General features: G+C 36.9%; 2 protein-coding genes across 9 annotated transcripts in view; one reads left to right on the top strand and one right to left on the bottom strand.

Annotated features, from left to right (window-relative positions):
- The window catches only part of LOC112980282 (calpastatin), a 62088-nt gene extending 52199 nt beyond the window's left edge, over window positions 1-9889 (top strand). For 5 of the 7 annotated variants that reach the window (XM_064499675.1, XM_064499678.1, XM_064499674.1 and 2 more), the window contains 7 exons: window positions 245-346; window positions 2225-2317; window positions 3190-3243; window positions 3670-3759; window positions 6270-6349; window positions 7722-7788; window positions 8617-9889. In XM_064499675.1, coding sequence (XP_064355745.1) covers window positions 245-346; window positions 2225-2317; window positions 3190-3243; window positions 3670-3759; window positions 6270-6349; window positions 7722-7779 — 477 coding nt within the window. In that variant the 3' untranslated portion in view covers window positions 7780-7788; window positions 8617-9889. Of the gene's footprint in view, window positions 1-244; window positions 347-2224; window positions 2318-3189; window positions 3244-3667; window positions 3761-6269; window positions 6350-7721; window positions 7789-8616 lie in introns of those variants that run through there. The other 2 variants (XM_064499676.1, XM_064499679.1) reach the window with 2 other exon arrangements.
- Window positions 9890-10227: 338 nt separating this feature from the next.
- LOC112980260 (endoplasmic reticulum aminopeptidase 1) lies at window positions 10228-27612 on the bottom strand. 2 transcript variants are annotated; one of them, XM_026094976.2, is made up of 18 exons: window positions 26970-27612; window positions 26318-26456; window positions 25032-25166; window positions 24350-24470; window positions 23833-23987; window positions 23148-23261; window positions 22419-22550; window positions 21734-21865; window positions 21502-21585; window positions 20934-21121; window positions 20357-20436; window positions 19890-20073; window positions 17436-17592; window positions 17160-17344; window positions 16251-16412; window positions 15165-15305; window positions 14974-15055; window positions 10228-12996 (listed from the first exon to the last, which is right to left on the bottom strand). In XM_026094976.2, exons 1-18 carry the CDS (start codon window positions 27479-27481, stop codon window positions 12850-12852), a joined length of 2850 nt encoding a protein of 949 aa, XP_025950761.2. In that variant the 5' UTR covers window positions 27482-27612; the 3' UTR covers window positions 10228-12849. The 2 variants fall into 2 exon arrangements, with proteins under 2 accessions (XP_025950761.2, XP_025950762.2); XM_026094977.2 differs by having other exon boundaries at window positions 20934-21091.
- Between the last annotated feature and the right edge of the window lie 85 nt (window positions 27613-27697).

Below are 27697 nucleotides of genomic sequence, written 5' to 3'. Positions count from 1 at the left end.
TGTAACAAAAGAAATGCGTTCAAATCAACTCTGTAACCTCTTCTTGAAATTATATGTTCTCTAGGTCTAAATAACCTGTAATTTTTTTCCGGTTATTATCAGTGCATTGCAATTACAAAGGCGGAGTTGATTGTTCATTGTTTGCTGAAGTTAACAGTTCATTAGTCAGTATTTATTTTAGCTTGATGAACTAAATTATTTTTATAGCTGATTTGCTTTTGCAAATACATTTATACTTTGCTAGGGAGGAAAAGAGATGGATGAAGCCTTAGATCTCCTGTCTGATTCCTTGGGACAAAGAGAACCTGACCCTGATGAGAACAAACCAGTTGTGGATGAAGTAAAGGTAATAAAAGACATTCTGAAATTTGTGCTGGCTGAAAAACTGAGATAGTTATTTTATAGGGTTTTTTTTTTTTAAGTAGTATACTACGGTATCCCTTGTAGAAGTACATGGCACATGATTTTCAGATACAGGACTAAGATTACTAGTAAAAGACATACTAATTATCGTACCTCATGTAGCCATATTAATCAGTTCTCTTCTATGCTTTTGCTTCTCAGTGGATGCTCTTGAATCAGCTGGATTGTTTGTGAGTTTTGTGGTAAATGTTGAATTAGTTAATACATCTTAGATATTTTGAGGTCATAGTGGAAAAGTTAGGAGAAATTTGCAATAATTTCACTTCAGTGCCTTTTGTTATAGTTATTCTAATTATTTTTCAGGTTTCTTCCTTTGTTTCTAAAATGAATTTTATGGCCTTTTTGTCAAACTTAGTTGAATTTTATAACTTCACAAACATCAAGTTTATCAAAAGACATGTTAATTAATTCAGTTCTGTTCTTTCACTTGTTTATTCCTGTTTTTTTTTTAAATTCAGTCTTTCTCCTTATAATTGTATAAAGGCCTTAATTTAAAGCATTCCATTAAGCATGAAGGTTGACTATAACGATGATGCGTGTTTAGCCAAAAAGGTGAAAAATTCCTGCTAATAAGAAAATCTCAGAGAGAATTGGATGCATCTCTGCATAGTAGTAGTGCACTGTAAACCAGACTACTTAAGTTAAAGGACATTATTGGGGAAAAAATGACCATAAGCTGCCCATAATTAAATTTAGGCTGGGAACTAAAACGATTTTTTTTTTCTAATCTCAGGACAGACTTCCAGTGCGGAGGTATTTTGCCTCATTATGAAAAGGTTTATACAATATGGTTACAGTGAGGTTCCTTGCTGCAGCAGCTCTTGATGTGTGAGATCTCAGTGACTTTGGTGCCTCAGTGGCAATGTAGCTATAGGAAAAGAGCTTTCTTTTTGTGTTGTTGTTTTTAAAAGCATGGAAAATATTCATACTGGATTAAATATCTCAGCTTACAAAAAGAAAGAAGAGTTCCATAAAAGAGTTCCATGTTTTTTTACAAATACAAAAATATTTTTCAACAATATGATTAAAAACCCACTTGCATGTAAACCAGTTGTTATTTTGGCATGTTCCTTGTACGCTTGTCAGAAATTAAAGCAGTATAAACAGAAAAATAAACCTAGTGTGATGAATACTGCCCTCTTTGGGATACACAGGAGCTTGTGGTGCCCTGTATTTGAAACTGTCTCTGCCTGCCAGATCTGGTAAGAGGTGTAGGCCACCCTCGATCAGTTTGGGTGTTAGGTGGAGAAGCACCATCTGTTATGCCACAGGTGCTCAGACAGATTCATGGCGAAGATACCCTAAGAATGTCAGTTTTGTGTTTAAGCTGCTGCAGTGCATGGATGAGCTTCAATGTGGAAGTGTAGAATAAGGGGTTTTTTTTTTTAGTTATATTGTTGAAAAGCAGAACTGACAGTTGACCTAAGTGTTTTCTTTATGTTGTGCTGCTGCTGTGTATATATATTTTTAACTTATTAAATGTGTACATCCATTGACAGCTAGTAATTTAGAAAGTTTTATACATGTAATATGCTCTTCATGGTGGAATAAATGTATGGTTACTTCCAATAATTCTGAACTTTTAATTTCAAAAAAGGTTGCTGTCCTCATGTATTCAAGCTTAATGAACACTCTAATGTATTATTTGCTAATGTTTGTAGCATTTCTACTAGTTTTTCAAACTTTGATATCATACATAATAGAGAAGAACAACCTGTAACTATTGCAGTTGCTTATTAGCATCTCAAATTATCCACAAAAGAGATCAGTATTAAAGTTGTTAAAAATTAAATACTTTCAGGAAAAGGCTAAATCTGAACACAGAGACAAACTTGGAGAAAAAGATGATACTATCCCACCAGACTATCGGAAGCTTCTGGAATCAGGTGGAGAGGTAAGCAGAAGCCTTGTTAGTTTTTATTTAGCTATCCTACTGCAATACTAGAAGTTTGTACATATGAGCCAGTCTTGCCATCTCTGGAATTCAGGGAGAACAGTGGAACTCAGTAAATATTTATGTATTAGGGTTTAGTATGTGTACTTAGAATAGGTCTCCAGATCATTGTATACATTTGATTTAGGAAAAAAAAAGAAAAAGAAAAAAGAAAAAAAAGGGGACAGTTTTAGATTTGGGTTCTTTTTTTTTTCCGAATTGGGTAGTTTGAACAAGTAAGTACTTTGAACCAACCAATTGCAATCAACAGAAGCTGAAGATTCAGCAGTAGAGGTTCCAGTTAAATAGGTGCAATGTTGCAGGTGCTCAGGAAAACCAGGTAAACAAATAGGGAGACCCCATTAAAAAGTCTGCCATTATAGTCTCCTGTGAACAGGACATATTTGTACGCTGTGGATAATGATGCTTACTTGTTCAAAATAGTTTTACATTTGGAGCAGGGAGCGTTATACAGATTATCTTTATGAAATACTTACAGGCCTATGGAACTCTCATTCACTGTAATGAGTCACTGACAGTGACTAATCTTGTCCACCCAGAGGGAGCCACAAGAAACTATTTTTCCAGTAGAAGAAGTATGGTTACAAGGATAGAACGTGAGATCACAGACATGTAATCAAAAACACAGGTCGTTAAAATAGATTATGAAGTGGCTTTGAGATAGCCACATAGCATGAGAAATAAATTAGTTCAGAAAGGATTTCTTTTTTTTTTTGGTAATCTGTAAATTCCCAGTGTAATATGTTAGTACTTGTAGCCTAAAACTAATCTGACCAGCTCAAAAGGAGGATGAAATCTTTCTTTTTTTCAAGGGTAAACCAGTAAAGCCACCAGCAAAGGATGGTGTGAAATCCAAGGAAAAAAAGGTAAAATTTATTATATTTTTGCGCTGTATTTGTTCCATCCTTTGTGCTCTTTTTTTTTTTTTTTTCCAAAGTGGTGTTGCTGTAAACTCAAGGCATGATTTATTGCAAATTCCCACATATACTATTGAATGCAGTGGGTAATTGTAGCAGTGTGGACAGTAAAATTTTTCTTAAGGGTAGCTGTTAATAATATGTGTAGGTTTTGTGCATAACACACTATGGATATTAAGATCCAGTATTCAAAATTTCCATAGTTTGGAACTACATGGAATACTGGAATAGACACTTCTGTTTTAACATACGTGTAGAACTATGAGATGTTTTATTAAGAAAAAGATGATTAAACCAGGCTTAAATACCTGAAAAATTAATTGGCTGTCAGGAAGTAGTGCATATTGTATGACTTCAGAATCATAATTATTGCAGAAGCCTACAGATGACTCTGCAGCTATTGATGCTCTATCAGGTGACTTTGATACATGTGCAAAGGCTCCTGCCACACCACAGCGCTCAAAGGTAGGACATTTTTTGCCTTCTTGCAAAATAAACATTTTTTTTGCTAATCCATGAATGTTCTTTACTTTTCTTTGTAATTAATGTTGAAATCTGGCCTCTTCGGAAGGTAATGTCAAGGTGTAATGATTGTCTGATTTCTTTAACAAAAGTTTGAAGTTTCTTCTTATATAGTAAATATTTGGGGAGAGGCAGGTTTGAGGTATTTAGGGTCTTTTAGAGAGGTAAGACAGGCTAGGAGACGTGAGTTGAGTAGGGAATTCTGGTAACAGATTTTGTATGGATTACAGTTTCAAAAAAAAAAAGGGGGTAAAGAGAAAGGCAGAGTTTTTAATGACTGCATGTACTAGCTAGGAATTAGGTTGGAACAGAGAGGCAGTTCAAGAGGGATTTTGCAGAAAGAAAGAGATAGAATTTGGAGAGAGTTTTCCTTATGTGTTAGGGGAAAATGATAGAGCTGACAGTAAAGAGAAAACAATGGATTGGAGAAGGTTTGTAGTGAGAAATGGAGCATTTATTGGTCGTGTCATCAACTTGAAAACAGCTGGCTGACTTCTGTCAGACTTCTTCCAGCAAAGTGTAGAGAATGTGAGGCTGTGTGAAATGAAGCAGTAGTGGTAGCTGCGTAGATTTGGAAGCCATCAACGTGAGGATGGTGATATATGTGTGAAAAAGGGTGATTGTGATGGAAAATGATTTAAACCAGGAGACTGATATCTGATCCATGTTTGGGTAGAAGCACTATGAGACTTGCTTCCTGCTTGCTCTCCCTCAGCCTTAACCCAGCTTTTGCTGCCTTTAGTCTGGGCAGCGGGAGAGGTCTTGTCTGGCTCCAAGACATCTGCTGTACCTGTTGTCACTGGGGAGAAAACTGCAGTCATCTTACGTGATTCCTTGGTAGAGGAGCCTAAGGGCACGCTGAGACGGTTTGTGGGATAGTGGTGCTAAAATCCTGGACTCCTTCGTTTTCTACAAGTGCTCAAACTGTAACTCCTTGTTAGCCATTTGCTCCCTCGTCTTGTAGGTGACAAACTCCATTCTACGCCCTGGTCCCTTATCTACAGGGAAAAGAAATGCTAAACTTTTTTTTTTCTGATGGTGAATACTTTTTTTTTTTTTACTCAGCTGGCTAAAGCAGCAGCAGTTGTCTCTACCCTGCTACTGACTCCTGCCAGTCAGTCTCTGCCGTGTTCCTGCAATAGTCACCTGCTTGCTTCCAGTCCCTCTGCACTGGCATGTCCTGTGAGGAGAAGGAAGAAACAAATAAAGCTTGAATTTACCATATTTTTGAGAAATCTACTATACTAATAGTCAGAACTTCATTCCCTCTGCCAGACACAATCATGGGAGGGTAACCGGTTCCCAAGTGAATTCTGAATTAGTTTCCTTAAGCTTATACTACAAAGCACCCAGTTAACAAAAGAGAATTACAAGTTTATTCATACTTAAAATGTTGATTATGGTCCCATTCTGTGCTTTTATGCTTACGTTTGTTGATCCCCTCTACCACTAAGTTTAAAAAAAAAAAGAAAAGAAAAAAAGAAATGAAAGAAAAAGCCTTGAAACTAAAGCTCAGATCAGATGCAATTCACAGGAGGAAATGACTCCATTCCTAAATAGCTCTTCCGACCACTGCAGAGCAGTAGAAATCTGCATATTCACCCATAGGAAAATATAGAACTAATACCTTCTGGTTGGCAGCAATGGAGGCCTTTTCTCGGTATGCCCATTTATTAATAAATAATAGACTTACTACAAATGTTGAATCGTTGCCACATAAAAATGTTTGGGAACTGTAAAAGCTAATTTTCTGGTTAACAGATTGCACTGTGTGAGTGAATGTGAATTTCCTCCAAATAATTTCTTTCCCCTTTCCCAGAAGAATAGTTGCTTGATGCATATATTTTTTGAATTTCTTCTGAGTCTCCTAGCAGTTGCTGGCATTATAGCATATTTTTAATCAATACTTTCTCAATACTATGCACACTGATCCCTTTAACCACACTCTTGCATGAAAGTGTGTGTTCAAACCCATCCTGTTCTAGAAGGGAATTCTAGATCAGCACAGCTATATTATTAGACCTAAACAAAACTGTAATTCTGTGTGTTTCAGGTTGAGGGAGATACGCATGTGTTAACAGTCACGACTTTGACAGTGAATCCTGAGATGGCTCATTTTAAACATAGTCATGATATTTTAAATACCATATAAGGGTGGTTTATTTGGTTGTGAACTTTAGAGCAAAATCTTCTGGTGCAATATTATTGTTTTGTACTAAACACAAAATCTGCCCAAATTTTTGTGTGCTTTCTGATATCCTTTTCTCCCCAGTATTAAACAAGGCTCAAGATTCTAGCTTTCTTTGGATTAAGGAAGTGATTACATGTATGTGCAATTGAACTCTCCCACATTAAAATCCACATCTAAAATAATTTGCTACAGGAGGTGTCAAGAAGGAGTGACCACTGATTCTCTGATCTGTTTGTAACTGTAATTATTTTGTTCTTTGGAGTGTAGGACAAAAGTGGAAAGAACACCACCACCACTGAACCAACCCCCAAGGAGGAAAGAAAACCCAAAGGTCCTAAAAAGGTAGGTTCACGTAACCAGATGGACAGTCAGGGTTACCATACAGCATAAATGTGAAGATGGGCAACTGGAATTTGGATTCATATTATCGGGGTACTAGTTTGCGGAAAGTTTTGCAGTAATAAGCTCAGTTTGATCCACTTAGGTATGTACAGGAGAGAAAAGCGCCCGTCTGTTTCAAGGGATGTTTGGATAAATGGGGGCTAAAAATCTTTCTTTCATGAAAAACTAGCTGGCGTTCCTGTGGCCTTCCACACAGGGGCTCGTGTATGTTCCACATAATGCTTGGACTCCTCGCTGTCGTATTTGCTGATCTAAGATCATCACACTTCACAGGCCTGGACTTGCCCCTGGATCCCCATCGTTTTTCCCTTCCATCTCTTTCTTTTTCAATGGTTTCTCAAATCTTTCCGTTTCTCTTACCTTGAAGAAACTGTTTTCTCTCCTGCAGCCACTGACATTGTTCTCTTTTATTTCCAAAACCCCATGTTCAGCTCTTAACAGTGATGTTCCCTTTATGAATTAAGCATAAACAAAAAATGCTATTATTTTGTAGAAAAATGGAGTATTTGGCAATTTTCAATAATAACGTCAAGAAAATGATTTTTTCAACCACACTTCTTCCTCAACCTTTTATCATAATTTATTTTAAAAAATGAATAAAACCCTACATATATTCATAAATAAGTATGTAGAATGAATCTAGTAGAAAAGGGAGGGTGGTAATTTCTTTAAAAGATGCATTAAAAAAAAGTGGCTTCCTTTTTATTTTTTTTTCCTTTTTTTTTCTTTTTGTGATCCAGACATACAGAAAATGGATTTTGGTAAAAATGGATTTAGGAAGAAACTTCTCCCATCAAGTTGTTCTCTCACTATCCTATGAGATAAATGCAGATAGATGTCTGAATCAAATGATAACATATCTGCTGTAGAAATTTCATGTTTGCTTTAAGTGATTACAGTGTAGGAGGGGTTTTTTGCACTATAAAATTGCTGCCCATTTCTTTTGTGTAACAACAGAACTGTTACACAGTTTTCAAGGTAAAATTGGGAGATCTTTAACTTTTATTCAGAAGGATGTGGTTTTTTTAAGGTTCTGAGTTGTGACTGGATTACTAGCATAGCATAGATAATATCAAGAAATAGGGTATAAAGGGGTCAGCCACAAACTTTGAAATAAAACAAGCAATGGAGGAAAAATGAAGATAAATATGCACAAAAATTTACAAGTGCTCTTGCTAAATTATCTGTATTTCCTGGGGACATCGTATTTATGTTTGAACTGTGACTTCATATGAGTGTCTGTCACTGTTTTATTTCAAATTTTAGTAAGAAACTATGAACTAAGCTATCTCATGCATCTTTTTCTCTTTAGGCAAGGGAACAGTCCTCCAGCAGCAAATCTGAGAAGCAGAAAACAAGCTAAACGTTAACATTACTGGGTGAGATTTCATGTCTATTCTCTGAACTACTATAAAGGCAGTTTGCATAAGCATTATTAAAGATAAGTCTCAGTGACACTCCTAATTAAAGGAAGAGGTGGCTCACTGTTAGAGAAAATGCTTGGGATGATTTTGAACTTCATTGTAGAGAATCCTAAGCAGAACGAGGCATGCTACTTTTCTCTCTTTCTGTCCCCACAGTTGGTAAAAAGTTACTTCCTTTAGCTAAATCTCCTTAAGTTCATATAATTTTAAGTATTCCAAGGCTTGACACTCCTGCTGCTTCCCCAGTAAGACCTTTATACAGAGTAAGTTAGACCGAGCATATTTCAACTGATTATTTTTATCTGTGGGACAGTGAGCTTATCATTACTTCTCTACCAGGCTAATTTTGCAACAGTGTCTAGAACAGATATTTAAAAGAAAAAAAAATAAAAAGAGAAACACAGCTAAGCTGATAGGTATAGCAGGTTTCAGTGTTCTGTTCTTGCTTAAATATAGTGCTGTTCTATACGTTTGTTCCACTATTACTGTATATTTCTTTATATTTAGCTTGATCATACCCTTAATAGAAGTGTAGGTAATTATAATATCTCATACTCATCACTTAGTTCATGGAAAAAGTCATAGCAGACTGCTAACCTTACTGTAATATCACTTTTGAACAAGACCTAATGGCTTTTGATATTACTTCTTCCTGGATTTCTTTCTCTCCCTGGATGTCTATATTTCTGATAATTCTTCTCAGCTCTATTTGGTTATTTTTTTCCGAGCTAATGTGTTTTATGCTTATCTTCTTTCATTTAATTTCTTTCCCTTTTTTTTCAGGATCTTGGCATATGATATTAAAAGACGTCTTTCTGCTGCTGGATAATTATTCCTGAAGAACAAAAGCTGATGCAAAAAGCATGTGGTTATTCTGGGTGGTTTTTGTACAGTGGTATTTGCTGGAGGTTTTTCATATTTTCTTTTTTTCCAATAATGGATTAAGATTTTTTTTTCTAGCCATTCATTTTATTATACTGATACATTTTGAATTTTTGTAGTTTTCTTCAGTTCTGAGAGGGAAAGGATGCTTTATATTTGTAAGAAATATATTTCATAAATTAATAGCAATGCCAAAAGAAAAAATTTGCAAACTTTTGCACATAATCTCCACATAGTGCCTGTAAATCTCAGAAGAGTTCATAAGTATGTGCTAGCATTTTTAACATTGCAGTGAATGCATTAAGAATTCTGGAATGTAATGAGCTTTAGTTATCCTCAGCCTGACTGTATGAAGTATTTCCTCAAGGCAGTTCTTGGTAAGAAACCATAGATTGGCTGTGGATATCTAAAGAATGAGAAACTGGTGATTAACTGCTTCATCAAGAGCGTCTAATTAAAAAGATAAATTTTGGATGATGCCTTAGGCATTGTTAAAACAACCCCAAAACCACTAGAAAAGAAGGAATTTTACTTTTTTACTTCCAACTGCATCTGTGCTGTTATCTCATAATTTCAGGAGTCTCAGGACTGATCCAAATACAAATCACCATGTACCACAGACACCATTGTTATCACAGAAGGGGGGGAAAAAAGGAAGGTACATGAGCCTTAACAGAGGTTAAAGAGAAACTCAGGTCAACAGGAGGACATTGTTGCACTGTTTCTAGACCTTGTCTCTGTTCCTCTGTCAGCGCTTCAGCTGGGAGTGCAGGAATAGAGCAGAAGTTCATGCTGCAGGAACAATGTAATATTGAGCTGGTCCTGAAGGGAGCGGGCACCAAGAGCAGGCAACCCCTAACAAAGTCTGCTGCGCGTTTACAGGCTTGTGGGATGGGACCTCAGTGTGCTGAGTTCCTCACTTTGTTTTCCTCTGTCTGAATTACTTGTAAAATACATTTTTGCACATCCTTACACCCATGTACTACTTCACCAGTAGTTTACAGAGGAAGGTAATGTTAGGGACAGTAACTGTAAGGATATCAAAATCTGACTCTAATATATAGTATTCCAGAGACAGCCCAAAGATTTAAGATGGAGGATAATCAGAATTTTGACTGTACTTAACAGTCTGTATTGAGAACCTGTGTCACACTAATAAAGTTTTTAGAATGTATTATGTTTGTAATTTCTTTCATCTTCTTCAGCTATTATCTGAATAGCCATTTAAGGGCAGAAGAGGAACATCCACCTTAGAAATGATTAAAAAATAAACATTAGCATATTAAAAGTGAATAATGCTTTTTAAAAAATCAACAAGATATGTGTCAAGGCTCCATGAAGCACCTTATAATCTGGCTAAGATCTAGCTACAGCTTTTTTCCCTTCACTTTGCTGTTCAAGATTATACAACAGTTAATTAGGGCCAAATATAAATTGTTGAATCTCATTCTGTAGAGATAGGCTTAGCTTCGGACACAAAGCAGCTAAAAGACTAAGCCATAAGCACAAGAGTTTTCAGAAACAAAATGAAGTTACTGCTTATTGTGCTGAAAAGTTCCCATTAAATTTTGTTAAAACATCATGTGTACAAATGATAATCATTCTTAAGAGACAGAAGAAACATTTTATTTTGATGGAGTTAATGAACCCTGCCCTGCATCCCAGTAACTGTTAGAATTCTCTGAGTATACAAAAAAGTTCAGCGTTACCAAATTCTGTTTTTCTAAACAAGTTTTCTTCATGGCATACAAAGTTCTAAAATGTTTATTAGTGTCAGCTCATGCAGTTCAATCAGTGAATGGTACTGTGTTAAGGAGAAAGGTGACATATCAATGTATCTGTGATCTTTATTCTGGAGAGAGGTCTACAATGTATCTGGATAGATGCTGGATAATTGATGTTGCTTCAATTAAAAAAAAAAAACAGAGAAGGAAGGGGGTTGTAGTTTTGTGGGGGCAGGGGGTTGTGTTGGTGGGAGTACTACTTAGCAATTTTCCCTGAAAATTGCAACTGAAAATGAAGGAGTTATAGTAGGAAACAGCAATGCATATAACTGCTTACAACAGCAACAGAAAAGAATGGGCAAATGGGAAAAGTGAAACAACTGAAATATTTTATCTAGAACTGTGTAAGCAAATATTTTTTGTTAAATTTTTTTTTCAATTTGCTCTGAAAACATTTTAAAGAATCAACAGTACCTGAAATACTGGGTTCTCAACTCTTCTTATTTGTTATCAATTACTCTAAGACTAGATGGTCTCTTACTTAAACTTTTTTTCCCCCAAAATTATTTTTTGGTTTAACTGTGCACCTGTCTACTACTTCAGGCAACAGTCTTGTATTTTAGTAGCTCAGTGAGTTTCAATTGGCATTATAATTAAAGAAGTGAGTATCAGCTGTATTTGAAATCAGAAAATAAAACTCCTAAAACAATTTGAATTATTTACCTGAATAAAGTCATAAGTGACTGTACACTTGGTGCACAGTCTGTTCAGAATTCCTGTTCCCCTTAATGAGTTTTGAGGTACAAGATTCCTTATATGAACAAAAAGGATACAGCAAGCAAGTTGAAATAGTATTTTCTACAACACTGTGACAGAACTCTAAGGCCTTTGCTAGGAGGACTCAACAAAATAGGCATCAACATCCTGGGCAGGTATTATGTCTAGCTGCAAGAAAAATGAACAAGGTGCAGTCCAAAGCTTATAGTTAGTTCCAGATCATATATCTTTTTTTCCTCAGTAAGTGTTTTTGTTGAAGTTTCTGGCCACTTTGAGATATCAGTGAGGAAAGGGAGACAAACCAGAACAACAGAGAAAACAAAAACCATGGAACCAGGGCATTGTAAAGGCAAATAAAGAGCAAGTGGATTTATGCACACATGATAGTTACTTAGAATTTTCTGTAATGGTTATTATTGAATTGTAGAGTTCCTGTAGGTAATCAGACAGAGAAGGTCACTTGCAGCTTGTTTGGGGAAGGAAAAAAAAAAAAGAAAAGAAAAAGAAAAAATCCCTACAACCCTCCAAGAGTACAGCTCAGCTTTCTTAAGTATCTGTACCTTTTGGGGGCATAATAGTCATCATTTCTCTGCTTAGAGCAGTTACCTGCAGGCTAATGATTGGGATTGTAAGCTAATAAATACACCCCCATGACATTTAAAAGAACAGAGTCATTTGTATCTGACAGCAGTTATATTTCAACTAGGTAAAAAAGAGATCATTAAAAGCAAAAATATAAAATCTAAATTCTAGCTAAAACTGATTATTAATCTAAAAAGATTTTTTTTCCCACACAAATTGCATTCTGATTTCCTGAACATAAAAATACAACAGGATTTTTCCATGTGTTAAGACTGCAGGCAAGGTATTTACATCAGCAGCAGAAGTAGCAGTGCAGACTTACTGGAACAGGATGGGCTTCAGGGGACTGGTATGTGCAGCATATGCTCCGCATCACCTTGGCAGGGATGGAGCCGGTGCCACTGCACAGCTTCCATACCATTACAACTGCCTCCAGCCCTGAAACACTACAATAAAGCTTGCATAGACATAGTCCTTATCATATTTATTTTGAAGTATACAATGTTAATTATAGTCAATACTATTTTTTAATTCTGTGATGCTTGAGCTGAGGTAAATATTTATAAAAATTATTCTCCTGCAACATAGACCATGAGGATAAAGGTACATGCAAAGCAAAAATTTTTTTGCTCCGTAACTTGAGTTCACTTCAGTATTAAATAAAGCTGCTAGTTGTACTTTTGTGGAAAAGATACAGGAAGGGTAGGCATTCACAGGTGGAAAGTTTCACTTTGTCTCCAAATACTTTCTGCTTCTTCAGAACAAATAAATTAATCTTAGACTTCCAGTAATCAGTCACCCCTACCCCTTAGGTTGCTGTACAATAAACAAGTTCATTTTTTTCTGAAAACTGCTACCTGGTAAAGAGATCCACAAACAGTCTAGTTTTACTTCAGTGTTGTGGTTTGCTGGGAATACAAAAATATTGAGCATCAGGATTAGGCTGCCTTAGAGCTTCTTCTAAAGAAACAAATTTATAAAATTCAGCTTTCCCTCCACCCATGAGTTTTCAGTGCTTTTTCAGTTATTTTTGACAAACATAAACAATGTTTTATAGTTTTTTGTTTTGCAGCCATGTTTTGACTTTCTCAAAATTTCTGTCCATCCACTGTATGTTGTCTTCAATGGTTTCAATAGCTTGTTGGACACAACGAAGCTGCGAACTTTTTTCTTCCAAAGAATTGAAGAATTCTTTCACCTGTTGAATAAAAAGGTGAAAGAACAGTTGATGAAAAAGCAATGCATGTTAATTCATGCACAGGAAGAGCAGCAAGAAATTTTTAACTTTGACCACAATCTTCACTTGCTTGGGTGAGTGAAAGATAATTCTTCCTGCCCCCTCTTCTAACTGCCATGAGAAGAGTTTTCTTAAAAGTTTCCCCGGTCTCATAATAGCTGGATCTCTCAAGTAGAGAAAAGATTACATTTAAAATTAAATGAAGTTATATGACATGTAATGCTGTGTCTGGGATCTGTATGCTTCCTGCTCATTCAGCAAACATTTGCACTTAAGCCATGCCACCCAGGACAGTACTTCTCATTCTGGAGTTCACACAACAAAATTTGTATTCCCCACTGTTTCACAGCCAGTCTGGTTGTTAGCACACTAGTAGTTTAATTAACATCCCAAATTGTGAACTGAGAGGTGTGGCATGCGGTCCCTTCTGACAGAAGTGAAAAGGTGGGAAAGACATGCTTTCTTGCAGCTGATTTTGGAGAGGCCTATCAAGATTTATCAAAGTTTGCCTGTCTGAACTGTAAATTCAATCCATTTGGATGAGCACCAGTAGCCTAAGTGTTCATGGTAAATCATTTTAAGAAGTTTTCCCTACATGGGAAGTCTGTGCCTCATTTTAGTTTTCTACTCAAAAAACAACAAAAATCCCCACCGTTTAGGAGGCAACTATCCTCTTCCTTGAAGCACTTGGGAATGCAGCCACTGGAAACCTGTAGGCTGTTTCGTACTCTTTGAATCTACTCCGTTCCCTTTAGCTGCTGAAATTGCTAAAGACTGCCTTCTTGACTTTTTTTCAAGAGGTGCTCCTAATCACAAGGCTTCATTGTGAGAATTTAGTTACATCTCAGGCATTAGTTGGTACTGCTATACAGATACTTTCAAAGGACACAATGACTGCACCACATTATAAAACTAGATAAATAAATTTTGTGAGAATTTTCTTTGATGAGTGTGATACAAGGTAAAAGTATGTACAAATACTTGTACAAAGTACAAGAAAGATCAAACAGGATACAAGGAAGAGTGTCAGTTTCATCATTATTTTTCTCTCTCAACCTTATACTGACTGTGTCTGTGTTCAGACTCATACCTAAAGTCCCACAGATCCTCAAGGAAGATGCAGCCACATTCTACAGAAATGTCCCTGCATCTGTGGCACTGGACAACATTCTGCTATTGACATACTCTGAAAGAGTCCATTTAGATTTAGAATGAATGTTTGGAACTAAATCCAAACTAAGTAAGCACTGCTCCCTATATTAAATAATATTGTTGCATTATTTATGCCCAGGTTTTGCCCCAAACCAGGAAATTTTAGACCAACAACAAGAGAAGAAGTTTTTGAAAACAAATTGCCAGGGATGTCCTTGGAGGCTTTTGAATCAGCGCACTAACCAGTCTTCATTTTTTTTTGATGCTGGCAGAGAAGTTTCAAATTGTGGAAAAAGCAGACAAAATGATTATCATATATGAGATCCACGAGAGTGGAGAATTTTGCCTGTAGTAGATGATGTAGAGCACTGGTACATTTATCACTGCCATTCGGCTTTTCTCTTCTGTCCATGCTCAGTAGAAATACTTTTTTTTTTTTTAATCATTTTCAGCATGTTTTTCTTACTACTTTGCAAAGTAGCAAATATTATCAGAGGTAGGTGCAGCATGAGCTCTCTGAGAGACAAACAGTGGTATTCTGCATTCAGGACCATTGCTTAAAGAAAAGCCATCTTTCTCCTTGCCACTCACATAATACTCTGCCCTAAGTAATCCAACCCATCAATGCCCATAATCCCATAATCTTTGCCAAGGAAAGGGCAGGCTACTACCTTGATACTTCATCACTGATCACGCTTTAAGATATTAAAATCTAATCTAAGCTTCTGTTTCAGTTAAACTAAAACTATTTTTAAAAATCCAGAACAGCTAATCTGAATGGCTTACCTCTGCAAGCTGCAACCTTGTGGAATACTGATTTGTCACTCCAGTGACAATGTGTGCCATGGAAGAGGAACCAAGTTCAAATCTGGCAAAAAGAATCACCCATACTTAGAAAATGCATATTTTGGTTGGAAATTGAGTTCAAAAATACAAATGAGGTAGAGAGAGCAGTAGAACAACTTTATGTTCCTTACTTTTCTACAAGTTCTTCCCAGTTTCTCTTTAAAAATGTCCAAGCTAGATGATAGCCAGATGGGTTTCTGGCAACAAACACAGTAATATGTGGAAGATCCTGTGTTTTTATTATGTCACCATGCAGACCTTGATCCATTAACCTAGGAATTAATAACAGAAGTGGAAATTGTTTAGACCAGTAGATAAAACTGACAAGTGACTATTCCCTTAGTATTTTCTGCTATCATACGAGTCTGCATTTCTAAAGGTCCTAGCACATCATTTCAGTTGGGTTACTTCCAACTTTTTGCAACATACTTCTTCACCACATCCATCACTCCCACTTCTATTACGTTCACAATTACAGTTACTTAGCAGAGCTGCCTTCTGAAAATAAAGGATAAAAACACTATATTTTGCTCTTATTCAAGATTTCCAAATTAACATGAACCTCTCAAACCTGCAAGACAGATATTTCTCCTACACTAAGTGTTGATGGCAAATTCAGGCCTGCAAGTGCTGCTCATGACTAAGGTGCCCAAATAGCATTACAATGCAAGTAACAGATACCATCATTACAGAATGGCTAAAGTAAATCTCCAGTGGTAACTGAACAAAACTATATCAGCGTGCCATCTTCCAACTCCACCAAATGGAAGAAATCAGGTTTACAGAATGCAAGGCTTGAAGAAAACACCTAAAAGCCTCAGTGGTGGTCAGCTCTCTCAAAAAACAGGACAACCCAAATTTTTGTAAGAAACATACAGCATATGTACTATAGGTAAATATGTACCTATAATCAAAGTAAATACAGACTTAAACAAAGAAGTGTCTGCCAAGCAGTAGTAAGGTATCTTAATAGCTGTTTTACTACATTTTGTCTGAATTTGCTGCTGCAAACGCTGAGTGCACTGACTCCTGGCACCAAAAACCAGAAATGGAACACTGAGGCCACTTCCTCTTCCCTTATTAATTCTGTAAAGCATTTTACAAATCTTGAAACTCGAAAGCTGTAAAACAAGACTCTCAATAATTCTAGCTCCTCTTTCAATATTTGCATATCTTCCTCCAAACACATTTCTGTTCATAAGTAGTACACTACTCACCACTGAAGTTTGTCATTATTTCTGCTGAGGCTGAGAGCTAATTCAATTTTATCTTTCTCTAAGTTGAATGAATGCAGCCTGTATTTACTAAAGAGGAAATCCCAGCCTTCAGATGTTTGTGCACCAATAGCGTACACTGCCGTCTTCACATCTGTTGGCAAGCTACAACAAATTCAGTATCAAGTTACTCTCCATATCATATTTAAGAATATTTATGTAGAAACATAACCATGTCACTGTCACGTGTCAACTGGCATAACAGACTATTTCTTAAGAAATACTGGTCTAATAACTACAGGTATTACAAAGTGATCCCTGTTGCTGGGAAACAATGTTAAGTATCTCAGTCTGCATCTCAGTAATGCTCCTGACTTGCAAATGACTTCCAAAAATACTGGACTCATTATTCCTTTTATTTCTTCGTTATTTTTGTGTATTTCTTCCATGGATATCTTGTTAGTAAGTCCAGTCAGATACTAACACAGTTTTCTCTGGCCTTCCCAGAACAATCTCTCATGGACCTTTTGTAGTGTGTTTTAGGGAGTTCTTATGTCATGACCAGAAACAAAAATTCGGTGAAATTCATGTACAGTAGTTGACCTATTTTTACAACAGGTATAGGGCAATCTTCAGGCATATAAATGAGGGAATATACTCATGTGTTGTTTTCCCTTTCCAGAACATCTTTAATAAACCGAGTTTTGGAGTAACCCATGATGCATGTGCTAGTTTGGGGATGTAATATATACCAAACTGGGAAGGAACTGGGAAGCTAAAGCCCATGAGATCCAGAACTGAAAAGACTAATTTTGGACTTCAGAAAAGACTGAAGTTTAGCTCATTCAGCAAATTAACTGTAGTATTATTAAACAGAATATCAGAAAGGACAGTATTAGTTACAATACGGACCTCAAAGTTCCATTGGATTTCTGCCATTTCATAAAATATTCTTGTGCTTTGTCCACACACGGCTGGTACCCACGCACGCATGCAAACAGGAGTAGCGAGTGCTTGAGCATTCTCTCAGACACTGAGCCTTCATCATTCCAAGACTGCTTGTCAATTAGGTCTTTAAATAGATTGACTATATACTCCTAAAAATAGTGCAATAATAAAGATCTATTTTAAAGTGTGTTTTACAGGATACAGGCAGAGTGAGAGAGTTCTAGATAATTAACATGTTACCTTTAACTGATTTGCTGTATCATCCATATCCCTCCTCTCCATGAGCTTGTATATGGGAATCAGTTCATTCATACCTTGGAATATAGGCATGATTTGTGTTTCATGTTTCAGGTATAAAGTTAGATCAAAAGCTTTGGAAATTGACAGTTTTTTTATTCTAAAGAAGATAAGAGAAGATTAATAAGTTATAGTTAAACTTAGGAAAAGTTTAACTTCAGGGAAAGCCTTAAACATATTTCCAAATCTTTTTTAACTTTGCTTTCAGAAGTCAAATGTGGTTTAGCAATTGCATAAGCCATGAAACCTTGTATCTGATGCAGCAAAAACCAAAAATAAATTTGAACAAAGAAATGCACTGTAAGGGAATGATTTAGAAAGATCCTTTTTTTCCCCTTCTCCCCCATTGCAAGGTTTTCCCAGCATGGCTTCACCCTCACCCTCTCCTTGCTTTAGTTCTACAAAGCAAGAATGGAACAAATCCAAAGAACCCGGCTGATTTTCTCTGCAGTATCTTTCTAGCTAGACATGTAGACATTTAGTCTCCTGCATTTATTCTCATAGTTACAACCAAAACTGCTTCTTCACTGTCTTTGACTCACTTCTCAAGCTTTCTTCTGCATCTAGCAGGACATATCTTGATGATTTCTTCCAAGAAAAAAAAAAGGAAAAAATGCAAGAGGATGTATTTCGCTCTCTCTGTTCACTTTTCTTTCATCCTTCTGGAAAATTTTTTTCCTACTTCTTTTCCCAGCTATTTTATCTCCCTGCATACAATTCTAATTTTGTCCTTTTTCACCTGTCTCTTCTTCTTCCAAATACAAGCATGTTTTTAGAGTCACAGATCTTTTAAAATGAACCATGCTTGACTCAATTTGCATCATCTCTAATTATCCCTTCTTCCTTTCATCTCTAAGCTTCTTGAGCATGCTGAACAATCTTCCTTCAGTCACCTCTTTTCTCTTTAAACTAGAAAGATCTTTCTTCTACCGTCCAAACAAAAATCTGCTGACATCTCCTTAGGAGCTGCCACCTCAAATTCATATACTTTTAATTATCTTCTAGCTCTTCCCACTAACCTCTTTCCTGAACTCTGTAAACTCAGACCAGTAATTAACTCAGTCAGCTCTTTAGTTCTCTATGCCAGACTATGCACAAGTCTTGCAGATTCTGTATGCAAAACACCTCTAAGACACAACCTTTTCTAATCCAGCCACAGAATTCAGACTAATCATGGCCATAATCTCATCACACCTTTATTACTGTAATACCCTTGTTTCTAACTGACAAATGCCACCAGGATCTTTCTGTCTGAAAAAACATTATCCTAGTCTATCACTTCACTTTGGTGTCCTTCCACTACCTTGTCTTCATTGAACATGACCTATTTTCCCCCCTTTTTCAAATCTCTTCACAGCCTTTTGTCTATCATTTCATGTTGAGAATTTTACTTCTGACCCTCTTTTGGTCTTTTCTGCTATCTTCCATCCCTCACTTTTAGATTTCCAAGCAAGCATGCTTGTGCTCCCCAGAGCTCCACTGGTGCTCTCCCTCAGGTCCCCATTTAAATATCTGCTTTGCTGTATTGTCCACAAAACACATCAGAGCAGTTAGGCAACTACACTGTGTTACAATTGTCTGTTGTCTGGAGCTCACTGAGCAGCCCTACACCTGCTGCAATTCTGCCATCTTTGACTGTAAGCTTTCTGAGGCAGGGACCCTCTTTTATTTTGTCTTCACACGCTGGTTAATGCAATAGGTCCTGGCCCAGGACTCCTAGAAATTGCCAGAGGGAATTTTCAATAAAATCAAGTCTGGGTCAGTTTGTCATGTGAGAAATCGCTAGCGGTTTCCCCCAGCACAGACAGCTTGTCTTTGTGGAGGAGCTGATATTCCTTGCGTAGCAAGCTTCAGATGCAGATGCAGTTCAACTGCTAAGGACAAGCAGTGTGACATCAGAGTCAAAAAAGTTATCACATTTTTAAGAAAGCTGTAGCTTGCAAAAAGTTTCTTAGTCTTTCTCGCAAGTCCTGCAATTTTGTATGAAAGACCTCACCCCTAGAATAAACAGCTTATTATTTTGGACAGCGCTTCTCCATGCACTGCTTTTTTGTGAAAATTTAGCTCAAAAGTTAGAATTAAAAAGCACTAAATTAACATATCAAACATTATGTTTCACAGAGAACCCTGCTCCAAGCATCCCTTTTCAAAAACAAGAGCCCAAACGGTGAGACTACTATGCCATCTGGGTCTATTTCATTTACTAGGCTTGGATAACTCCACCGCAATCAAAGAGAAATTCCGAATTTATGTTGCTGGAAGCGAGAAAAGAATATGCTCTCAGTTTATTTAAAAGATTTAATGAATAATGTAATATACATTATTAACATTTTTTGCTTCAGTGATATATACTCAGAAATGCAGAGGTCATACTTTTTCAGACTTAGAAGGCCTTACCTCACAAGCTGGAAGACATTGTTAATGAGACTTGCTCTGTCGTTGCTGCTAATCACCGTATGGTTCTCTTTCAAAAGATTAATGAGATGATCCCATCCATCCTCTTCATAGTGCACAATGTAATATCCATTCATGCCAACATTGAATTTAATCCATTCTACCTCTTCTGGAAGGATGAGGACATCTACAAACAAAAATAGAACTCTTTTTATCTGCAATTCAAACACATTGTAATGTAATAGCCAAAAATATTCTTACTCTCAATTCCAGGGATTTAAAGAAAACAATAACACAATTTCTGAATATATTAAGAGATTCTTATAGTAATGTTATTGAGAAACAGATGACAAAAAAAAATGCTTCTCTTGCATTAGCAGTTCCAGTTCCCCATTCTGCAAAAAAACTTGCAGCTCTAAAAAGCTTGCAAATAAATTTCGAATAAATTAATCACTGTAAAAGCAAATTACCTGTTTTAGTTGTCATCAGAAATCGTTGAACAGTATCAGATTTACTGGTAATATAGGTTAATGGAATGTGCCACAAGTACCTATCACAAAACAGAAGTGCTTTGTTTAATGACAGAACTTCGCAAAAGCTTCTCCAACTTGCTTCAGTCTAACAGCTGAGTAATGCCTTTTGTCTGTAGTATAAAAGCAATGAGACATCTCTGATTTCAGTGCAGAACCAGATACATCTACCTAGTTTTAATTTAGTTTGCTTGGGGGACCATTAATAGTGAAGCTTCAACAATATGAATTTTCCTGCCTAGTTCCCCCAGCATGTCTCCAGTGCAGGTTTATTCAGCTCATGTACACGTCCAGCCACTGTAGCTTTGCAGCTACTGATACCTCAGCTGGGTCCTGAGAGTCCAGCTACATCTACTGCAGACTCAGTACTGACCCCGAGTTACACAGAGAAAGCCTCACGACTGATCAGCTCACGGAGGATTCCTTAAGAAACAACAGTAAAAGCTCTTATCGTATAGCAAAGACTGCCTAAGGTGAACATTCCAGGTTGCAGGCTGGGATTTCCTATTTTGCTTACTCTGTGGATGAAGGAGAATCCACTCCCTTCATGTAGTAATCCTGCTGCAGATGGACATTCTTTCCTCTCACTGTGACAGTTACCAGGGGAAAACCTTTCTGCAGTGTCCAAGTGTTCATCATTGCCCTCACATCAAGAGTTTCTCTTTTGGTCCAGTGCTGTGTTTGAGTGAGGGGAAAAAAAGATACCTAAGAAGAGCAGGAAGATGAAGTATACTGACAACAAAATGGAAACGAGTATGTAAGAACTTCAAAAGAGCTGCTGGGTATTTGTAAGCTTTACATAGGTAAGTTGAGACTGGAACACAGGAAATTATGATGTCTCTGATTCTGTCTTCTTGTGGACAATTTCATACAATTATCAAAGCACTTTAAGTAGCACTGTTTTTCAGTCAGTCCTGGGCTCAGGGATAAGATTTCTGTTCAGTCGCAGAAAGACCAGATTTCCAACAGAACTGAAGAAACATACACCCTCTCAAGAATCATGCTGAAGTGATAAAGAATGCTTTTGGAAGGTGCATATATCAATGCAACAGAAAAGAATAGCAACATAGAGGACAGACGCTTACTGCACTTGAAGATGACTGTTGGTTTCTTCTGCAAAAATTATCACCTTGGAGTTCATTTTCATCAGTATCAACAGTAGGGCAAATCTGAAAAAAAAATTCTTGGTCATCTCTGCTTAATTTCATAAATATAAATCATGGGTACTGGTTGCAGTCTTCAGTAACACATTAACAGAGGTATAACTACTCATGAGAAGTTATGAACTTTGAAAATATGAGAATAAAAAATACTTGCCTGTGTCATACTGTTCCACAAATCTTCATTTTTTGTATTCCGATAACTGTATTTCTGCAGATATTGCACAAGCCCAGCTTTAAACACATCAGCAGTCATGTAGTCCCTCAGCATATTTAATATACAAGATCCCTGAAAAAACAGTCACAAAGTGTTTAAAAAACTACTCCACAGACGGCAAGAGAATTCTTTCAAAAAAATTCTAATACACATAACAGTTCACTTTTATATGGCTCTCTGACTAAGGAATAATCAGGCTTAATCACATATGTTGAAACAGTAATTTGGTTTTCAGGATCATCATTCTTAAAAATACCTCTGTTTAAGTAAATTGTGTTGTTATTTTTTGAACTTTGGTACTGAGCAGGTACTGCACAGTTAAGGCACCATGTAACGCTCCTACAAAAAAAGCTGCTTGGTTTAAGCACCTTAAACTATGGTGTAAGGCTAAATTGATACAGAACAGATAAAGAGAGTAAAAGCATTCTCATTTACAAATGGAAAAGTAAACCACCATTGATCTCCTTCCAGGAGTTTTGCGCAAAGAATTAGGCAAGTCATAAAAGAAGTATATCAACACCATGTGTCAGAGATGTCTTTTACCTCTGCCTATGCTGAAATCAATACAATACAATTGTATAGTACAATGAGTATAACTGAAATCAACAGCAGTTAAATATTTTACCTTTTCATAAGAAAGATCATCAAACATTTCTAAAATTTGAGCTGGATCTTCCACAGGAGCAGACACGGGATGTGATGAATTTAATGCATCCACTTCCATGGCATCAAAACATTTGCCTAAGAAATAATCTTCCTAATAGGAGGCAAAAATGATTAATACTATTTATACTTTTCCTGTGACCACTGAAATCACATTTCAGGCCCTTCCACATGATCTTCAAATTGTGCACAGAAAACAAAACATATCTTTTTCTTTTTACTCCAGAGCATAAAAAAATAAGTAACAGAAATATTGACAGCCATATTATCTATAGTATTCAATACTAGCTTAGTCTACCTAGTAAATAACTCCAAAAAGACACCTACACACTTTAACAGTTAGATGAAAGTGGTCAGAAATCATAAAACAAATTAAAGGAAAAAAAAAAAGTAAGGTAAATTTATCTATTATCAATTCACTGTAGTGCTATGGCAATTCGAAAAATTTGCACAGATCTGAATATTTTTTAAAAAAGAATATGCATAGCAATCATTAACTTTCATCATCAGTTTCTGAAAATATTTACATACCTTTAAATCAACATTCTTATTCTTCAGAGTTAACATCAGATAATCTTTTTAAAGATAAATTAAAAAGTGATTCATAGGAGGAACCTGTCTGATCTGTATCCCTACAAATTATTGGTTTTAGAAGGCAGTTATAAAAGAAAATACAGTAATTGCTGCTTACAACTCTTAGTTCTGGGTGGGTAATGCTGACCGACACGAACTCCATAAACTTTGCAAACCCTTCATTTAACCAGAGATCATTCCACCACTCCATGGTAACTAGGTTGCCAAACCACTGAAACAAAAAATAAATTTCTTACAGATGTGAGCACTTCTGAAATTAAAATACAAAGTTTGTTACAAAAGCTGCTACTGACCTGTATGAAACTGAATTTATACTATGCTACTGACCTTTAAGAAATATTTATTTTAGTGATACAGATTAGTCTGGCTTCTTCCTATTTCATTTCCTATTTAAAGGGTAACAGGCGAAAGCATTGACTTCCACCAATGTTCCATGAAACACTGTAAATGATCCATGGTTGGTAGGAGAGCCACGTATGAAACAGTAACATCTCCAAACCTTTATGCACTTATTTCTGTGGTCTGCAATTAATTTCAAGGGTTGACAACGGTACAAGGACCCCAGAGCACTGGAACTACTTAACTAAATATGTTTGTTTACAGCCCTCCACATCTATGAAGTCTGCCTGGACTCCTTTGCTTGAAAGGGCCCTCAGGATTCACAGATGAAGCAGCTATTATCAGTTTATAGCTCAAATGCCCCCCTATTCACACAGGATACATCCAGCTCGACCATTCTATCTGCTCATTCTGATCCCTTATTGTTACCCCCTAATTCTCACCTGATGAGCCAGTTCATGGGCTATTGTCATAGTAATCAAAAGTTTAGAGAATGCCGAGGACTTTTCAGGGTCATACAATAGTGCAGATTCCCGGTATGTGGTCAATCCCCAGTTTTCCATAGCACCAGACTGAAAATCAGGAATAGCTGCTAAATCTAGAAATACATCAAAATACTATTAGCACAGCTACACTCAATAAAGAACTTCCTCACCTCATCCCACTTTAGTGATTTCCTAAGGCTCACGCACACAGGTATACATATCACATTTCTACAAAATAATAGCAAAAACAGACTTTTTAAAAAGCTCTATAAGGAGAATCAGTGTTTTTTAGCTCTCAGTGGAGCTTTTTAGTCTATTCTGCAGTTATATGAAGCAGCCAGGAAAAAGTAAACTTGCTGTCTAAAAGCCAACTTTGGCCCTGTCTTGGTATTCTAAATTACTAATTTCGTGCAATTTTACTTTCTATTCTTAATAATATTCTGAAACACATTAAATGATTTAACACTTAACTTACCTTGTTTAGGCAAAGGATATGGAATGCTAAAGTAATCCTCATAGAAGTCTAGAAGTTTCACTGCTGCATCCAACGCATAATCAGCTTGGTTGATCTTGTCTGGTGCTGTGTATACAGAAATCTATGGGACACGAGTAGGTGGTATTTCAACACCAGCCTCAGAAGCTTACAAAATTTGTTCTTTACCGTATTTACTTGAAAGATCATAAAAAGTGACACTAGAACATAAATCTAACATTTCTCATACAAAAGACTGCAAAATTTTTCAGAAAATATGATCGAAATTAGAAATACGATTTTTAAAACTTATCCGCCAGAACTAAGATGCCCCTACAAGGACCTCTAAAATTTCCATCTCCTGCAATTGTTTAGCTGGCACAGTGTTATTTCATTGCTGGTTTTCCTTATGAAAAATGTATTTAATTTGCATTTGATTAAATAACCTGACATAAAACAATGTTACCAACACATGCAAATATATAAAAAGCAAGCACATTATCAAAAACAATTGAAGCCAATAAAACTCATAATGCAAACAAATCATCCAATTACAAAACCAATTTCTCTCTCTCCTTTCATTCCTATAAAACTCCAAGATACATAAAGCAAACTGAAAAGTAAACCACATGTATTCATACAGACTTTATCACAAAAAAGCTCATAGAAAATGAGACAGAGTTACCTTAATTCCATGATTGGTTATTTTGCTGACAGATTTAAAATCCGAAACAATAAAGGCCACAAGGTAGGTACTCATCTTGACACTGGTATCAAAATGGTCCTCAACAAGCCACGAAGCTATATTCACAGTTTTCACCTAAAAAATCAGGGCACAGCTCATCGTTCAATAGCACTATTTATTAGGACCTTGGCACCAAAAATTGCTGTGTTTCTTTTCAGTTTCACTGAGAACATTTTAAAGATATACTGGAAGGAAATCCTCCCTCCTCCCAAAACCATGCATCTGAGTAGTTTTGTCCATACACTGCTAAAATTAGACAATAAGAAATACCACTCGCTGCTTCAATTTTTCTCTGTGTTTGTTAGCACACTGATAGAATTAATCTTACATAACGTTAGCTGATTAAAATGAGAAAAATGAACTATTCCAGAGAGTGATTCAGCTACCTTAGATACCTATTTTAAGACGAAATGAATCATCTGTTAGAGGTATCTATTTTCCCCCTCTTGATTACAGATAGAGCCTTGGGTAATTAATTTAGACTTAGAAGATGTTTAGCCATACTGAATTGTAACACTAGCATCTGGTCTTTATTGATTAATTTTATCCATTTCTCTACGAAAGAACCGAATTTTTAAACCATCTTTCAAAATGTTCTGTTCTGAATGGTACTTTGTGGTTTTTGTTTTCTCATTTATAAGGATTATTTGATAAACAGTTAATAATAAGAACTTACTCTGAATCTATTATGGCCAAAGTAAGATCAAATGTACAAAATGTAAATAACCCTACACATGTCATAAATATATATTTAGAATCACAAGCAACATTTGTAACTATGACATGTACTGCACCTTCACTCTGAGATGTGTCTTTTTAAAATTCAAATTACCTTTCCTAAATAAAAGGTGCTGCTGAGCAGATATTTGAAGTTAATACATGTGGATTGTTTATATATTTATTCATATAAATTTCATCATTCATTCTTAAAATCTAAGTGATGCAAAAAGTTTTGTTCATGAAATAAGGGTTATAGAATCTGCATTATGATGAATTTTCTAAAACCCCAACTAAGAAGCAGAATCCGACGTGACGCATGATATCCTTCAATCCTTTTTAACTTTGCTGTCAAAACTGCCAGAAATCACACTACATAATCTAAAAACAGAACTGAGGTAATGTTTAGGTCAACATTCCCATGAACAGCAATTGCGTAGATATTCTGTTCTCCTTTCACTTTTGCACTGTTGATTAGTGACCTTGCAACATTAAAAATGTCCACTTACAATTGGCATATTGGATAGTGCAAGGTGCTTTGGTTCCCTCCTAATCTTAATTGAAAATCTGGCTTTGAAGGCTGGTTCATCAAAACATGGGAAGGCCATTCGTGCAGCTGTCGGCTCAAACTGCGTTGATGCAAGTACTCTATAATTAAGAAAAAAAAAAGCTTTTTAGTCTCACACCTTCATATGCACAATGCAGATGAACATGCACATGTTCACCACCCTGATGTGTGAAAAAAGAGTAATTTCATATTTACAAAATAACTACAGGTACCACCAAACACTTTCACACATCAAGTAAAGAATTACTATTTCTCCATCTGTGGTGGGGATCTGAGGTGGGCAAATTAAACTTCCTCTTCCTCTTACCCCACTCCAGGGTAATCAATAGATGTTTTGGCAGATTAGGGCCTGTTGAGGCCACAATCAAGAACCTCATTACTGCCATGAAAGGATGAGAGTCTCTGTAAGACAAACAACAATTACAAATACAGTTTGATGCAACTTGGTCTCTAAAATGGAATAAGATCCTCGAAGAGGGCAGTTTCAAAGAAGGAAACAGAAAGTAAAGGACAGCAAATTCTAAAAGCTATTATGTTGCACGGTTATGTTTAACATCACGGAACTAACATCTATAAATTTACAAAAGGATTACCTAAGCTCTCCATCCTGGGTTCTGTAGGTGCTTTTATAAAAGCCATGCAAAGACTTTGAGAGATTTGCAGAGTAGTGGATGCTGATCATGTAGCTGTGTCCGGGCTGCAGTGGTTCAGCAGCAAGGAGCGCCACCTGCTCGAAGGGCTGGTGCTCCAAAACCCGCGCCTCTTGGACCGAGCGGGCACCCCGGGCCCCAGCCTCGATGGCAGCCTTGGTGATGTGCAGGTGCTTGCTGTGCAGGATGACCAAACTGGTTTGCTTGGTGACTGTAATTTCTATTTTAGCGGCCCCAGAAAACGTCAGAGTGGTGAGATTAGGATGGATGAGAAGATCGTAATGCACTGGGATAACGTGCTGGGGGAGCCTCATTTTATCCCAAGGAAACTGCATGTTGTTACCACCATCTTGGCCAGCGCTCGCAGAGGAGGCAGCATGCCTAACACCTAGCAGCGCTACCATTAGAGGCAGAAGCCGGCCTGAAAACGGCCGAGTAAAGGACAGCGCTGCCATTTTTGACTGACTGTCACAGATGATCGCCTAAACAACGCGGAAGAAGGAGCGGAGTCACCGTCACGACAAACGTATCGTGTTTTCCCCAGGAAGGCTGCCCCGCCGCCGGCCTGCCGCCGCAGGGCCTCGCCGGCGGCACCGGCCGCGGCACCGGCGCCCCCCGAGCGCCGCGGGTCGCGTCGCGCCGCCCGCCCCACCGCCGGGCTCCGGCCTGGC

This window comes from Dromaius novaehollandiae, chromosome W (assembly GCF_036370855.1).
Source record: "Dromaius novaehollandiae isolate bDroNov1 chromosome W, bDroNov1.hap1, whole genome shotgun sequence".
NCBI classification, from domain to species: Eukaryota; Metazoa; Chordata; class Aves; order Casuariiformes; family Dromaiidae; genus Dromaius; species Dromaius novaehollandiae.
This window is presented reverse-complemented; position numbering and strand designations above follow the sequence as displayed.